Source organism: Rutidosis leptorrhynchoides, chromosome 4 (genome assembly GCF_046630445.1).
Source record: "Rutidosis leptorrhynchoides isolate AG116_Rl617_1_P2 chromosome 4, CSIRO_AGI_Rlap_v1, whole genome shotgun sequence".
Taxonomy (NCBI): Eukaryota; Viridiplantae; Streptophyta; class Magnoliopsida; order Asterales; family Asteraceae; genus Rutidosis; species Rutidosis leptorrhynchoides.
This window is the reverse complement of record NC_092336.1, coordinates 102,552,689-102,567,770: the sequence shown is the minus strand read 5'-3', so window position 1 is coordinate 102,567,770 and position 15,082 is coordinate 102,552,689. Positions and strand designations below refer to the sequence as shown.

At 33.9% G+C, this 15,082-nt stretch overlaps 1 protein-coding gene and 1 long non-coding RNA gene across 2 annotated transcripts; both read left to right on the top strand.

Annotated features, from left to right (window-relative positions):
* Positions 1-1,845: 1,845 nt before the first annotated feature.
* Positions 1,846-3,723, top strand: LOC139904448 (uncharacterized). Its single transcript, XR_011778801.1, has 5 exons — positions 1,846-1,888; positions 1,969-2,093; positions 3,132-3,240; positions 3,357-3,463; positions 3,600-3,723. It is a non-coding gene; the product is annotated as an uncharacterized lncRNA (long non-coding RNA).
* A 944-nt stretch (positions 3,724-4,667) lies between these two features.
* LOC139844226 (kirola-like) lies at positions 4,668-6,648 on the top strand. The gene is made up of 2 exons (XM_071834445.1): positions 4,668-5,018; positions 6,143-6,648. Exons 1-2 carry the CDS (start codon positions 4,829-4,831, stop codon positions 6,409-6,411), a joined length of 459 nt encoding a protein of 152 aa, XP_071690546.1. The 5' UTR covers positions 4,668-4,828; the 3' UTR covers positions 6,412-6,648.
* Positions 6,649-15,082: the final 8,434 nt, after the last annotated feature.

Genomic DNA, 15,082 nt, shown 5'->3' with positions numbered 1-15,082 from the left:
ATCATCGGATTCGGTATCCGTTGGAATTTGTGTAGGAATTTAATTTGGGAAGATAGGTTGTCGTATTGTTGGACGAGTTTGTTGTTGAGGAAATTGTTGTTGTAGAAGAAATTGTTGTTGTTGAGAAAATTATTGTTGTTAAGGATATTGGAATTGTTGATAAGGTTGAGTAACGTATTGTTGTTGGGGAGGATAATTGGTGTAAGTAGGAGTAAAAATTGGTGAAGATGATGCGTATTTGGCAAATCCCATGTCTTGAGACGGGTTGGAAGATGACCCAGAAGATGATAGCTTGTACTTCAATACTTTGTGATCTAGATAATTGTATGTGAGTGCAATTGGTGATTAAATTGATACTGTGGTAACACAATCGTGTAGGCTATTCCGAGTGATCCCAATAGTCTAGGTTTTATGTGAGTTTAACCAAGAGAAAGTCTAGATTAATTTTACATGATAGTTAGGACCTCTGAATGATAATTTATGTGAGTAAATTGAATTCATTATGCCTTTGGTTCATTGATTTCGTGAGACCGATATGAACTAATTACTTGAACCTTTAATAAACGGTTTTAATAAAAGAACAATCCTGATCGTTTGTTGAGCATTAAAGTGGACACTACTTCTCCTTATCTGATTTATTCGTTAATTTTCCTTTGCTACTGTTTTAATTTACTTAAATTCAATAAACCACCCCCCCCTCCTCTAATTCTTAGAATAATTAATAGTTATTTTAGGCTTGAACACTGCTCTCTGTGGAACGAACTGGTCAATTTACTTACTAGTTACTGGACGATCGAGTTTTACACTACTACATTTCTTCATATCTAGACCCCTGTATCTAGACCTGTTTAGAATTAACACGTCTAAATAGTCTACTCCGCTAAAAAAATATGCACTTAACACGTCTATATAACAATTAACACGTCTACTTAACATGTATTTGCTCCGAAATACTATAACCGTCTGGATATAGATAAGCAACAATTTTAAATAAGCAAACTAATCAATAAAAAAATTAAAATATATTCAAAAGGGTTTACTTTGACTAACCGGTCTAAAATTTTTTTATGTTGCCTCCAAAATTAGAGGATTTCATTCAAAAAAATTGGAAACCAAGTTGGAGGGAAATTTCTCATATACACTTCATTTTTCTTCTTCAATTTTTTCTTTTGACCTACCTAATTAATAATTACTTGCAAATCGTCAACAACAACTGATCTCACGAGGAAATCAACTGTCATAATTATGGATTTCGCTTAGACGATTGAACCTCAGACACTACCACCAAGGTAAATACCAACTACTATTGTTGCTTTTTTTTAGAAGAAGTTGTACTTATTTTTGGTTGTACCAAACATTGATGATAAAATCAAGATTGTCCCTATTTTTTAATAGCTATTGGAAATCAAGATGCGTACATTGGTTTATATGAGGTTGAGATGAAATGGGTGATGCATTGGTAACAATTTTTATTTTCTTTCATTTTCGAATCTCTGAAATTGATGTATCGTTTATCTAAGTATGCATCTTTATCAAAGACGGGTAAGTGACGTTTAAACAATTCTTAATCATTGTTGTTGGTTTTGTGCTTTCACAATTTGATGGTTCTAATTATTGAATATTGAGCGCCAAGTGTTTGTTAAAATGCCTCATTGATACTAAACTCTGAATTGGATCTACAATTGTTGATTTTGGCAACTATGTGACCAAGGAAAGGTAAGCTACTACCATATGGCCTAATTCTCAGATTACACAATTTTTTTAAATACCTTTTTATACCTAGAAAAAATATCGAATGATCTTATATGCTTGAACTCATGTTGCTTGTGATTTTGATACATACATATCCACTTCAGGGTGATTAGGACACCTCAACTTGTAGAATATGGTGAAACATATTTCTAACTAGATCTGTTTGTGAATTGAATTGTATATATTTAGTACTAAGTTGGGAAATATTGTTTGTAGGATGTTTAGGAGCTTATCGGAGTAGCACATGAGAAGCTTATTTTAAAATGGATAAATTTCACCTTAAGAAATTTGAGTACAAGAAGCTAGTTCTCCAGTAACAAATTTGTGAATGGATCCTGAAGGTACTATTTGTTTATATTATATTCATGTATATTGTGAAAAGTTTTTTTGTATTGATCAAGGCTGCATTGATTTCTGATATCTTGATGATCAAACAATTTTGTGTTTACATGCTCTAAGTTATTTTTCAAATAAATTGATAATCAACTTCACATTACAATGATATAGTTAAGATCTTATTAATTAATCCAAATATGATCATATATTTTCACATGATCTCATTTTCAACATGCATAATTAATTTTATCTACTTCACTAGTATTTTATTATTGAGTAATAACCCTACATATGCCTCTTAGTTTTTCAAATGCGTGTTTAGTCTCTCTTTCAAGTACAATGACTTACTATCAGTGAAGTTTAACTTGTTGATTCTAGTGGTTGCTTGCTACACTAACCATATATGTTCCATTATATCTTAGAACTATATTGATAATCAATAACTAAATATGAATACATAGATATATTGGTTACTATGACGATTAAACACCATCTGTTGCGAATGTATTAGTAAATATCTAGAAAACTTGGATACCTTGATCGATTGCTTCTAGAGATAATCACGCAAAATTTATGTAGCTTTGTATATTTTGTCATTGGTGAAGCATAAGATCTAGTATCATAATATAAACGCTTGACTTTTAAAACTATTTTGCCATATGTTTTTCTAGATGTGTTTGTGTAGCTTATTATAATGTCTTGAAATGGTTGTCTTATCAGAATTTATAAATTGTTTTCCAATCGATGACAGTTTAATTTAGTTTGACTTATGTTTGAACTTCCTTATCAAATGGTAAATACATAATAAGGGTATTTTGCTAACAAAAAACTAAAAAATGTCACTAGATTATGGAATCTGCTCGCTCTTGTAAAATGATCATTTATTGTCAAATCTGATTTTATTATACAATTCTTCTTCATTTAATATTAATTTTGTTGTGTTGCAAAAACATAAGTTGTTGATGCCAATTCAATTCTAATTCTTATTCGTTGATGTCAAATTACAACTAAATGATATCTTTAGTGTTGTGCGATATCAGTAGGTGGAAAGGCATTTGATAAAAATGGTGCATCAATTTGTGTACAATGAGTTTCGTCCCCAGTCAAGGAAAGAAACAAAAAGTAGAATTGAAGATTCACAAACTTGTTACGGTATAAACTTTTTTCACAGATCGGTATATATTTGTACTGCAAGTTATGATTTTAGCCCCTTTCAAAATATGGCATTTGTTAAATGTTTATCATCTTATTCTTTTTACAACTTTTAGGTTGGTAAGGGTGGCCTAGTTACTGTTTCGATTTCTTGTGATGAATTTTCTTTATTTAGAAAGGAGATAAATGATACAGCTGAAAGGTGACATATTTTTTTGATCAGGTATATTATGATCATCAAGTTGTGTTCATCTTTACAACTTAATCTTTTTATAGTCATCATTTACATCTTATCTTTGAAAACTCATATATCTTTGTAGTTTAAAGACTAATGTGATTGTTGATTCTCATATATTTAGGTACAAGGGAAACTCGTTCAGGTGTGTTGGAAGCGGAGTTGAGGCATTTTTGGCACTTGGGGTTATTTATCTCGTAGTTAGTTTTGGTTATATTTGATATTTAAACACACTTATCGGATTATGATATTGTTTAGTTAAAGAATTATGTAAATACTTTTTTAATTTATACATCCTAATGCAATTTGGTTTCAGTAATAGCGTAATTTTTTTATTTATATTTACATTTCATATTTTTATTCTTATATGGAGTTTCCAGATCAAAATAGGGTCATTTTGATATGAAATATGGAGGTTCATGATTAAAAGAGCTTCTAGATTAGAACTTTAAAAAGACCGGTTGAGATAATAAAAAAACGTGTTTACATGGGGTCTAGTTGATATTCAATAGGCGCCAAGAGGTATAACAACCGGTCTAATAAAGAATATTAAGACCGGTTTTAAAACACGTCTACATAACTTTATGCAACTAGACCTGTGCTATCTAGACGTGTTCAAAAACACGTCTAAATAAGCTTTTCAACACGTTTATTTCACATTTTTTGTAGTAGTGTTAGTTGCCTGATATTGTGTGATTATTGTTAAGTTAGCTAATTATTAAAGGTACGATTTCACATTTCAAAGGACAATAAGAGCTCGGTGGTCAAGTTGTGCTTGGTGGCCAAGTTAAACTTGGTGATCAAGTTAAAGATGGCTATATAAAGGAGGTTAAAACTTCATTCAAACTTGCACCAAATCAATATAGTTTAATTTTTTGAGTCTTGTTTTCTTCTCTTGTATAAGAGTAGTGTAGGAATCATTGGAGAGTGTAGTCGGTTTAAAGAGAGTGACCGGTCTATGTCATTGTAACAACTTGTGGTTTAGTGAAATTTTTTACTTTGGAGCCCGTAGCTTTTCTCGTGTTTTGGAGTTTCACGTCAATTCTTGTGTTGTTAATTTTTCTACTGTTTTTTTATTGGGTTGGATGTTAGGATTTAGCAACTAGTTGATGCCGTGTTTCTGTATATATACTCCGTATTACAGAGTAAATTAATATGAAATACATGAAGTGAGCTAGGGGCAATTAAACAGGAAATCAATAATTGAGCATGCAATTGATTATAAAAAGTCATATTAATAATTGAGCATGCAGAAGAATTGATTATAAAAAGTCATAGAGCAGATACCATTTTCATAGTTGTCTTCTTCTTCAATTTGCTAATTTATCTCATAAAATAATAGAGATCATATCAATGGCTCTAAGTGGGATCCAAACTAAGCAAATAACCATCAAGTCAGACGGCGATGTGTTTCATGAAATATTCCGATATCGGCCACATCACATAGCCGATATGAGTCCTCAGTACATCAAAGGTGTTGATCTGCACGATGGACACGAATGGGGTACTGTTGGATCAATCATCACCTGGAACTTTTTCCATGGTAACACCTTTCATTTTCTTAATCTGTTTAATTAAACTTTACAGCGGAATCATAACTTAATATAGTCTAGTAATTGAGATCCTGATTTCTTCATAAAAGATTTCATAGTCAAACCTCACTATTAGACTATTAGCATATCTTACTATGGTCATAGAAAAAGTTTAGAAACAGTCACATGATATATATATATATATATATATATATATATATATATATATATATATATATATATATATATATATATAGGGGCAGGATCAATGGGGAAGCGGGGGAAGCAAAATTTTTTTTTTTTCATTTTTTTTTTGAATTTTTTTTTCCGGAATCAAGATCACACGAAAATATGAATATTTAGAAGAGACACTTCGTGATGAATGTTATTATTTAGGCGGGAAAACGATCGACAAAAATAACATTCAAGATAATATTGTTCGTGAAGAATATGAACGTTTTTTTTTCCATGTTTTGTGAAGTAAAATTTAGCCCGATTTAGAGTTTAGGGTTTAGGATTTAGGGTTTGGTGTTTTGGGTTTATGAAATAAACCCAAAACACCAAACCCTAAACCCTAAACTCTAAACCATTCGTGTTAAAAACTCAATCTAAATCCTAAATCTAAACCCTAAATCTAAACCCTAAACCCTAAATTTCTAAACCCTAATATCTAAACCCTATAAACCCTAATATCTAAACCCTAATATCTAAACCCCAATAGCGAAAACCTCAAAATACGCTCGAAAAACACGATAATTGTTATATATTACTTCTTCGAGCATTTTCCCGCCAAAATAAAAACATTTATCACAAAGTGTCTCTATTAAATGTTCATATTTTCATCTCATCTATAATGTTCGTGAACAAAGTTTTTTCAAAAAACGAAAAAAAAAAAAGTTTTTGCTTCCCCCGCTTCTCCCCGATTGGTTACTTCCCTCTTGATCCTACCACTATATATATATATATATATATATATATATATATATATATATATATATATATATATATATATCAAACGCTTGATTAGACTGCGTACATTTGATTAAAGATTAGTCCATTTTTTTTTGCGTAGACTGATATAAGAAAACATTATTCGAGTAATTATGATAGTACTATATTGTTAACAAAATGGCAGAAGGGAAGCCAAAAGTGGCGAAAGAAATAATCGAAGCAATCGACGAGGAGAAAAAGTCGGTGTGCTACAAAGTAATCGGGGGCGATATATTAGAGGCTTACAAGTCGTTTTTGATCACGGTTCATGTTGACACGAATGGAGAAGAGAACGTGGTTACGTGGACTTTTCACTACGAGAAGCTCAATGAAAGTGTCCCAAGTCCAGATAGTTTGATGGATTTCTGTCTCAGTGTCACTAAAGATATCGAGACCCACCACCTCAAAAACTGATACGATCTAAATCGATCTCGATCATATGCCAAGACTGAGCATCGTTGGATTGTTTGTGTTTGTTTCACATCACAATAAATATAGGCGTGTTATTTACATTTGAAGGCGGTTTTCATAGTCGTTTATTCTGTATCGAATAAGCTTTACATGATCTTGGATGTTATAACGTATGATTGATTGTATGTATTGGTATTGTATTTGTATTTAGCTATTAAGCTGTAGTTGAGAATAAATTGTGTACGCAATATATTACCTTATTATTATTATTGTTCAGTTATCTCTTCAATTCACACATATTCACCCACCTTAATTTTGAGTTAATAATTATATGTACTCTTTGTGAACTTTGAAAAGAGATTCATGTTAGTAAAATGTGTACGCAAAATATTCTTTTTTTAACGCTCAAAATTTGTATATTAAAAAAACGATTCCTATCAAGGCGCTAAGAGAGTAATTACAAAGGAATAGATAGCTTACATCAAAAATACTATTCTACTAAAAATGTCCGTTAAAGACGATGCCGTTTCTGAAACGCTAAAGAACGATAAAAGAGTGACCACAACCGCAACAATATGATTCTTTTTACATGATGAGAATTGAGATCTATCAATCCAACTCGAGAAGTCTTCCCATGAATCGAAAATAGGCATATTACGATATGACCACACACGAACCCCACGCCATAGATCCAAAACTAACGAACATTCGAAAAAAGATGAGATCGGTCCTCCACCCCATTGTTGCAAACCGGTCATACTATTGAATTAATCTCTAAACCTTTTGCGGAGAGATTCCAACGAAGAGGAAGAGAATCGAGCCTGAAACGCACAAAAAATAAAATAAATAAATGTTCACTTTTCACAAAACAAATTTGAACCAAACAGTTTTGATATTTGTTGAAGGAAGTAACACGCGATCCATGTGAGTTCTAGCAGTCTTTACCAAGATAAGCCATCAGGATTTAGAGAAATAAAACCATTTGTCGTCCCGATCTAATAATTGATGTTCATTTAATTCGTCAAGAAGTGAGGAAACGAACGTATGATTCGTACAGCCAATATCTACCCTTAACCACACCCAATTCCACGCGTCATCAACCCATTTATCTGCAATGACATCGTTTTTATTAATATCTAGATGATATAAACGATTTAACCGTGATGATAAACAAGTACTCCCGGTCCAAAGTCGTGCCAAAATCCCACCTTCCTACTGTTACCGACCTCCATTTTAATAACGTTAGAAGGAAGCAAACCGTCCGACAATGATTTGGTACACATATCGACGATCGCAGACCACATTCCATTAATGGCAGTCCACTCGAACAAGTCACCATGGATAGCTTTTTTTATCGACACCCAAAAATTATCAGGATTCAATGCCATTTAGGATTAATTTTAAATTGAAAGCCCTGAGATTCTCATCATTTAAACCTCCACGATCAGAAGATGATAAAATTAAGTCCCAATTCACCCATGCAATTTCTTGACGATGGATGTACCGCCCCAAAAGAATCTAGCACGGATCGACTCGAGACGCTTAATAACCGTTTTCGAGCATTTAAAAAGTGACATAATATAAATGGCATGACTTACCATAACTGATTTCAAAAATAAAGTCTACCACCTACAAAAATCAAGCTCGCCTTCCAAGAGGAAAGTTTGGAGCAGAATTTGTCCACCAAACCATCTCGGTTCGACACTATTCTCACATTCGAGCCAATGGGTATGCCTAGATATTTGGTAGGAAAAGTCCCCACCCGACACTCCGCAACATTCGCAAAGGAAACAATCTCAGAAACATCGACATCGATGCCAAAAATATGTGAATTAAAAACGTTGATCTTCAAACCCGAAACCAGATAAACACCTCAAGAATGCGTAAAATATGATTAAGTTCGTGTTTATTCCATTCAGAAAAAATAATGACGCCATTCGCATAAATGAAATGAGAAAACCGAATGGTATTAGTCCCCACATTGATCCCCGAATATAATTTGTCTCCATGGCACGATTGAATGCCAAATGTAAGCCCTCCATGACAATAATGAAAAAGAACGGACTCAGTGGATCGCCTTTTCGTAACCCTCTTTTAATCCGGTATTCACGAGTCGGAGAACCAATAATTAGAACTGATGTTATAGCCTTATTCATGCACCCCAAAATCCACCTGCACCATGTCGTTCCGAAACCCAATGACGAGAGCATGAACATGAGATAATCCCAATTCACCGAATGGTAGGCCTTCTCGAAATCGACTTTGAAAAGTAGCATCTTCCTATTCAACTTTTTATGCCATGACATAATCTCACTCAACATTAATGGTCTATGTAAAATCTGACTGCCAGAAATAAAAGTCGATTGAACCTGACTAATTAACATGTCAATCACATGAGCCATCCGATTAGTGAGCAGCTTCGTTACAAATTTATAAAAGAACCCGACAAGAGATATAGGACGAAAATCAGTGAAAAGAGTCAGATTATTCACTTTCTAGATAAGAGCAAAATATGCTAAATTCTCCCCGGTGGCATAACAAGGGACGAAAAAACCCTCGAACGTCTTTACAAATGTCGTGTCGAAGTATATCCCAAAACTGTTTGATAAACCGGAAGGAAAACTCGTATGGACCTGGAGCCTTCGAACTACCACAATCACATGCCGCACATTTTATTTCCTCATCGTCAAATTGTCGTTCCAAAAAACTTGACATATCAGAGGAGAGCATGTAGTGTGGTTGTATTGAGCAGAATTCAGCCTCGGTATTAAACACATCGAACTTGTGTTGAAAAAAGTCGGAAAATATACTTTTAATGAGTAATGGATCAACAATCCAAGAACCATCCACCATCAAACCATGATTATGTTGTTGACCACGTTTATGCTTAAGAGAAGCATGAAGAAAATCCGAATTTTCATCACCCTCGGCAGCCCATTTAATTCTACATTATTGGAACGAATCGAGATTTTCGAATTTTGAGATTTCAACTTTCTCAAGGAAGAGAATGTTCTTCAAATTAATGGCATCTTCATCAGCATTACCTGAATCTTTAATAACATAAATATCATTGATTTTGGTCGTTACTCTTTTAGGCGTACAGATTCATTTGCTCTAGATGATATTTAAATTCGAGTACACAATAATTTCGGCCTAAGTACTCCTAACAGTATTATCAAAGTCATGTCTTGCAAACCATGAAACAAAGACTTTAAAATAAGTTGGACCAAGTCCACCTTGTCTTGGAAAAGCGAAATAGGAGAGTGATCCGGATACCCGCGAGGCAAAACAACGACTCTTAAATCCTCTACACCAACAAGCACATTATTAGTTATAAAATATCGATCGAGTTTGCTAAACTTAATACCTACTTTATTTCTCCAAGTGAATCGAAGGCCACCAAGAGGAACTTTATGTTAAATTGTGGAACGTAATATTATCAATTCAGTACATAGAATGCCTTAATATAGAGGCAATAACCCTACAAATATAAGGTGGGCTAAGCCCAATACTAAATGAAACATGGGCTAACAAGGACCATAATATAAATAGTCTAACATCCCCCCGCAATTGGAGCGGGAGTGCTTCGGATGCTCAAACTGGATCTAAATCATTAAATAGAGCATATGGAAGTCCTTTGGTGAAGATGTCTGCAAACTGGTATCTGGATGGCACGTGAAGAACTCGGACCTGTCCCTGAGCAACCAAGTCACGAACAAAGTGGATGTCAATCTCAATATGTTTGGTTTGCTGATGTTGAACCGGATTTAAGGAGAGATAGACAGAGCTGACATTATCACAGTAGACCAGAGTAGCGGAAGTAAGAGGACAATGTAACTCACGAAGAAGATTACGGATCCAACAAGTTTCTGCAACAGCATTACAACCCCACGATATTCCGCCTCGGCACTAGAACGAGAGGGAGTGAGTTGCCGCTTTGAAGACCACGATAGGAGGTTATTACCAAGAAAAACACAATAACCTGATGTGGAGCGTCGGGTGGTGGGGCAGCCAGCCCAATCAGCATCTGAGTAGGCAACCAGTGTTGTAGGAGAAGATGCATAGAGCTGTAAGCCAAGATCGGAGGTGCCCTAAATATACCGCAAGATCTGTTTGAGAGCATGAAGGTGTTGCTCGCGCGGATCATGCATGAAAAGACATATTTGCTGCACAGCATAAGTAATGTCAGGGCGAGTAAAAGTCAGATACTGCAATGCGCCTGCAAGGCTGCTATATAAAGTAGGGTCCTGCACAGGGGGGTCGTGGATGGTCAGTTTGGCACCCGGTTCGACTGGGGTCCGGCATGGATGACATGTGTCCATATTAGCCCTCTCGAGAATCTCTGTAGCATACTGTTTCTGAGACAAGAAGAGACCAGTGGCAGTACGGGTAACACTGATGCCCAAGAAATAGTTTAGCGGGCCAAGATCAGTCATGGAAAATTCCCTGTGTAAAGAAGCAATAATCCGCTGAAGTAAACATGTAGAAGATGCAGTCAATATAATATCATCGACATACAATAGTAGATAGGCAGTATCAGATCCCTGTCGATAGATAAACAGAGAAGTATCACATCGGCTGTGTTGAAAACCAATCTGCTGAGCATAACCTGCAAAACGCTGAAACCATGCCCGGGGGGCCTGTTTGAGGCCATATAAAGATTTCTTCAATAAGCAAACATGATCAGGATAACGAGGATCCCAAAAACCTGGTGGCTAATGCATATAAACAATCTCAGACAGTTGACCATGAAGAAAGGCGTTCTTGACATCTAGCTGATGAACAGGCCAATGTCGAGATACCGCCAAACTAAGAACTTTACGTATCGTGGCCGGTTTAACAACCGGACTAAAGGTCTCATCACAATCAATGCCAACCTATTGGCTTCGACCGTTAGCAACAAGCCGAGCCTTATACTTGCTCAAATTACAGTCTGCATTAAACTTGTGCTTGAATAGCCACATGGAGCGAACTATGTTCGTTTTCGATGGGCGAGGCACAAGTTTCCAAGTATTATTATTAATTAAAGCATTAAATTCTTCAGTCATAGCTTGCTTCCAGTTAGGGTCATGGAGAGCGTCACAGTAAGTGCGCGGAATGGGAGATATGACAGAAGTGTGAAGATTAAGACGCTGGACAGGTTTAGTAGTACCGAGACGGGTACGAGTAATCATAGGATGAGTGGACTGGGAGGTGCAGTGGTAGCCTCAGAGGGAGAAGGCTGTGTCTCCGAGGATGGATAAGAGGTGGTAGCTTCAGTAGAAGGAGGTTGTGTCTCCGAAGATGTAGTAGAGTGTGTAGCCTCAGTAGGAGGAGGCTGTGTCTCTGAGGTGGCGTCAGGATTAGGGAGGTGTAGTGTGACAACCCAGAAATTTCTGACCAAATTTAAACTTAATCTTTGTATGATTAACATTTCCGACACGATAAGCAAAGCCTGTAAAATTGAATCTCAAAATTTTTGAAATAGTTTCATATATTCAATTACCCATCGACTGTTCTCGATGATTCGCAAACAATTATATGTAAATAGATACATATATATACTATAACTTGAAAGCGTAACAAGTTTTAATTGTATGATACCGTACATTAAACTTATTGGTTTAAATATCTATTTGAATATTTATGATAGGTTGGAATATTAATTTCATGAATAACTTGCGACGTGTATTTAAAACGTGTTTATCGAATATATATTAACTTGGTTATAAAATGTTTGATAATACTATTATTGTTGTAAATAATGAGAAGATGATTTATAGAAGTAAATGACCAAAACACTCAAATGTATAAGTTATATTTCGAGTGATATAGTTTATGGATAATTTAAGTCTATATTTTGACAAAGGTACGAGTCACGAAACGTAAAGTACAAGTTTTTCAGTGTACGAAAGGTCGTTTGAAAAACCGGAACCGGGACATAAGTCGAGTGATGACGTACGACTTATCGGAACAAAAATTACAAGTCAACTATGCACGAGAATTTAATATAATATATAAATAAATATATAAATTAAATATATTATATATATTGTATAATAATATGTCGACAAACTAGAAAACAAAAGAAAGTGAGCTGTCCAGACAGGCCATGCGTGTAGTGACCCGAACTTTTCCATGTTTATATATATTAATTGAGATTGATATTTACATGATTAAATGTTTCCAACATGTTAAGCAATCAAACTTGTTAAGACTTGATTAATTGAAATATGTTTCATATAGACAATTGACCACCCAAGTTGACCGGTGATTCACGAACGTTAAAACTTGTAAAAACTATATGATGACATATATATGGATATATATATATAGTTAACATGATACTATGATAAGTAAACATATCATTAAGTATATTAACAATGAACTACATATGTAAAAACAAGACTACTAACTTAATGATTTTTAAACGAGACATATATGTAACGATTATCGTTGTAAAGACATTTAATGTATATATATCATATTAAGAGATATTCATACATGATAATATCATGATAATATAATAATTTAAAATCTCATTTGATATTATAAACATTGGGTTAACAACATTTAACAAGATCGTTAACCTAAAGGTTTCAAAACAACACTTACATGTAACGACTAACGATGACTTAACGACTCAGTTAAAATGTATATACATGTAGTGTTTTAATATGTATTTATACACTTTTGAAAGACTTCAATACACTTATCAAAATACTTCTACTTAACAAAAATGCTTACAATTACATCCTCGTTCAGTTTCATCAACAATTCTACTCGTATGCACCCGTATTCGTACTCGTATAATACACAGCTTTTAGATGTATGTACTATTGGTATATACACTCCAATGATCAGCTCTTAGCAGCCCATGTGAGTCACCTAACACATGTGGGAACCATCATTTGGCAACTAGCATGAAATATCTCATAAAATTACAAAAATATGAGTAATCATTCATGACTTATTTACATGAAAACAAAATTACATATCCTTTATATCTAATCCATACACCAACGACCAAAAATACCTACAAACACTTTCATTCTTCAATTTTCTTCATCTAATTGATCTCTCTCAAGTTCTATCTTCAAGTTCTAAGTGTTCTTCATATATTCTACAAGTTCTAGTTACATAAAATCAAGAATACTTTCAAGTTTGCTAGCTCACTTCCAATCTTGTAAGGTGATCATCCAACCTCAAGAAATCTTTGTTTCTTACAGTAGGTTATCATTCTAATATAAGGTAATAATCATATTCAAACTTTGGTTCAATTTCTATAACTATAACAATCTTATTTCAAGTGATGATCTTACTTGAACTTGTTTTCGTGTCATGATTCTGCTTCAAGAACTTCGAGCCATCCAAGGATCCATTGAAGCTAGATCCATTTTTCTCTTTTCCAGTAGGTTTATCCAAGGAACTTAAGGTAGTAATGATGTTCATAACATCATTCGATTCATACATATAAAGCTATCTTATTCGAAGGTTTAAACTTGTAATCACTAGAACATAGTTTAGTTAATTCTAAACTTGTTCGCAAACAAAAGTTAATCCTTCTAACTTGACTTTTAAAATTAACTAAACACATGTTCTATATCTATATGATATGCTAACTTAATGGTTTAAAACCTGGAAACACGAAAAACACCGTAAAACCGGATTTACGCCGTCGTAGTAACACCGCGGGCTGTTTTGGGTTAGTTAATTAAAAACTATGATAAACTTTGATTTAAAAGTTTTTATTCTGAGAAAATTATTTTTATTATGAACATGAAACTATATCCAAAAATTATGGTTAAACTCAAAGTGGAAATATGTTTTCTAAAATGGTCATCTAGACGTCGTTCTTTCGACTGAAATGACTACCTTTACAAAAACGACTTGTAACTTATTTTTCCGACTATAAACCTATACTTTTTCTGTTTAGATTCATAAAATAGAGTTCAATATGAAACCATAGCAATTTGATTCACTCAAAACGGATTTAAAATGAAGAAGTTATGGGTAAAACAAGATTGGATAATTTTTCTCATTTTAGCTACGTGAAAATTGGTAACAAATCTATTCCAACCATAACTTAATCAACTTGTATTGTATATTATGTAATCTTGAGATACCATAGACACGTATACAATGTTTCGACCTATCATGTCGACACATCTATATATATTTCGGAACAACCATAGACACTCTATATGTGAATGTTGGAGTTAGCTATACAGGGTTGAGGTTGATTTCAAAATATATATAGTTTGAGTTGTGATCAATACTGAGATACGTATACACTGGGTCGTGGATTGATTCAAGATAATATTTATCGATTTATTTCTGTACATCTAACTGTGGACAACTAGTTGTAGGTTACTAACGAGGACAGCTGACTTAATAAACTTAAAACATCAAAATATATTAAAAGTGTTGTAAATATATTTTGAACATACTTTAATATACATGTATATATTGTTATAGGTTCGTGAATCAACAGTGGCCAAGTCTTACTTCTCGACGAAGTAAAAATCTGTGAAAGTGAGTTATAGTCCCACTTTTAAAATCTAATATTTTTGGGATGAGAATACATGCAGGTTTTATAAATGATTTACAAAATAGACACAAGTACGTGAAACTACATTCTATGGTTGAATTATCGAAATCGAATATGCCCCTTTTTATTAAGTCTGGTAATCTA

Bases quoted from the DNA above. Each gene is read 5' to 3' on its own strand.
- LOC139844226 (XM_071834445.1), top strand. From the start codon at position 4,829: ATGGCTCTAAGTGGGATCCAAACTAAGCAAATAACCATCAAGTCAGAC. The intron at 5,019-6,142 runs GTAACACCTTTC...ACAAAATGGCAG, and splicing joins CACCTGGAACTTTTTCCATG to AAGGGAAGCCAAAAGTGGCG.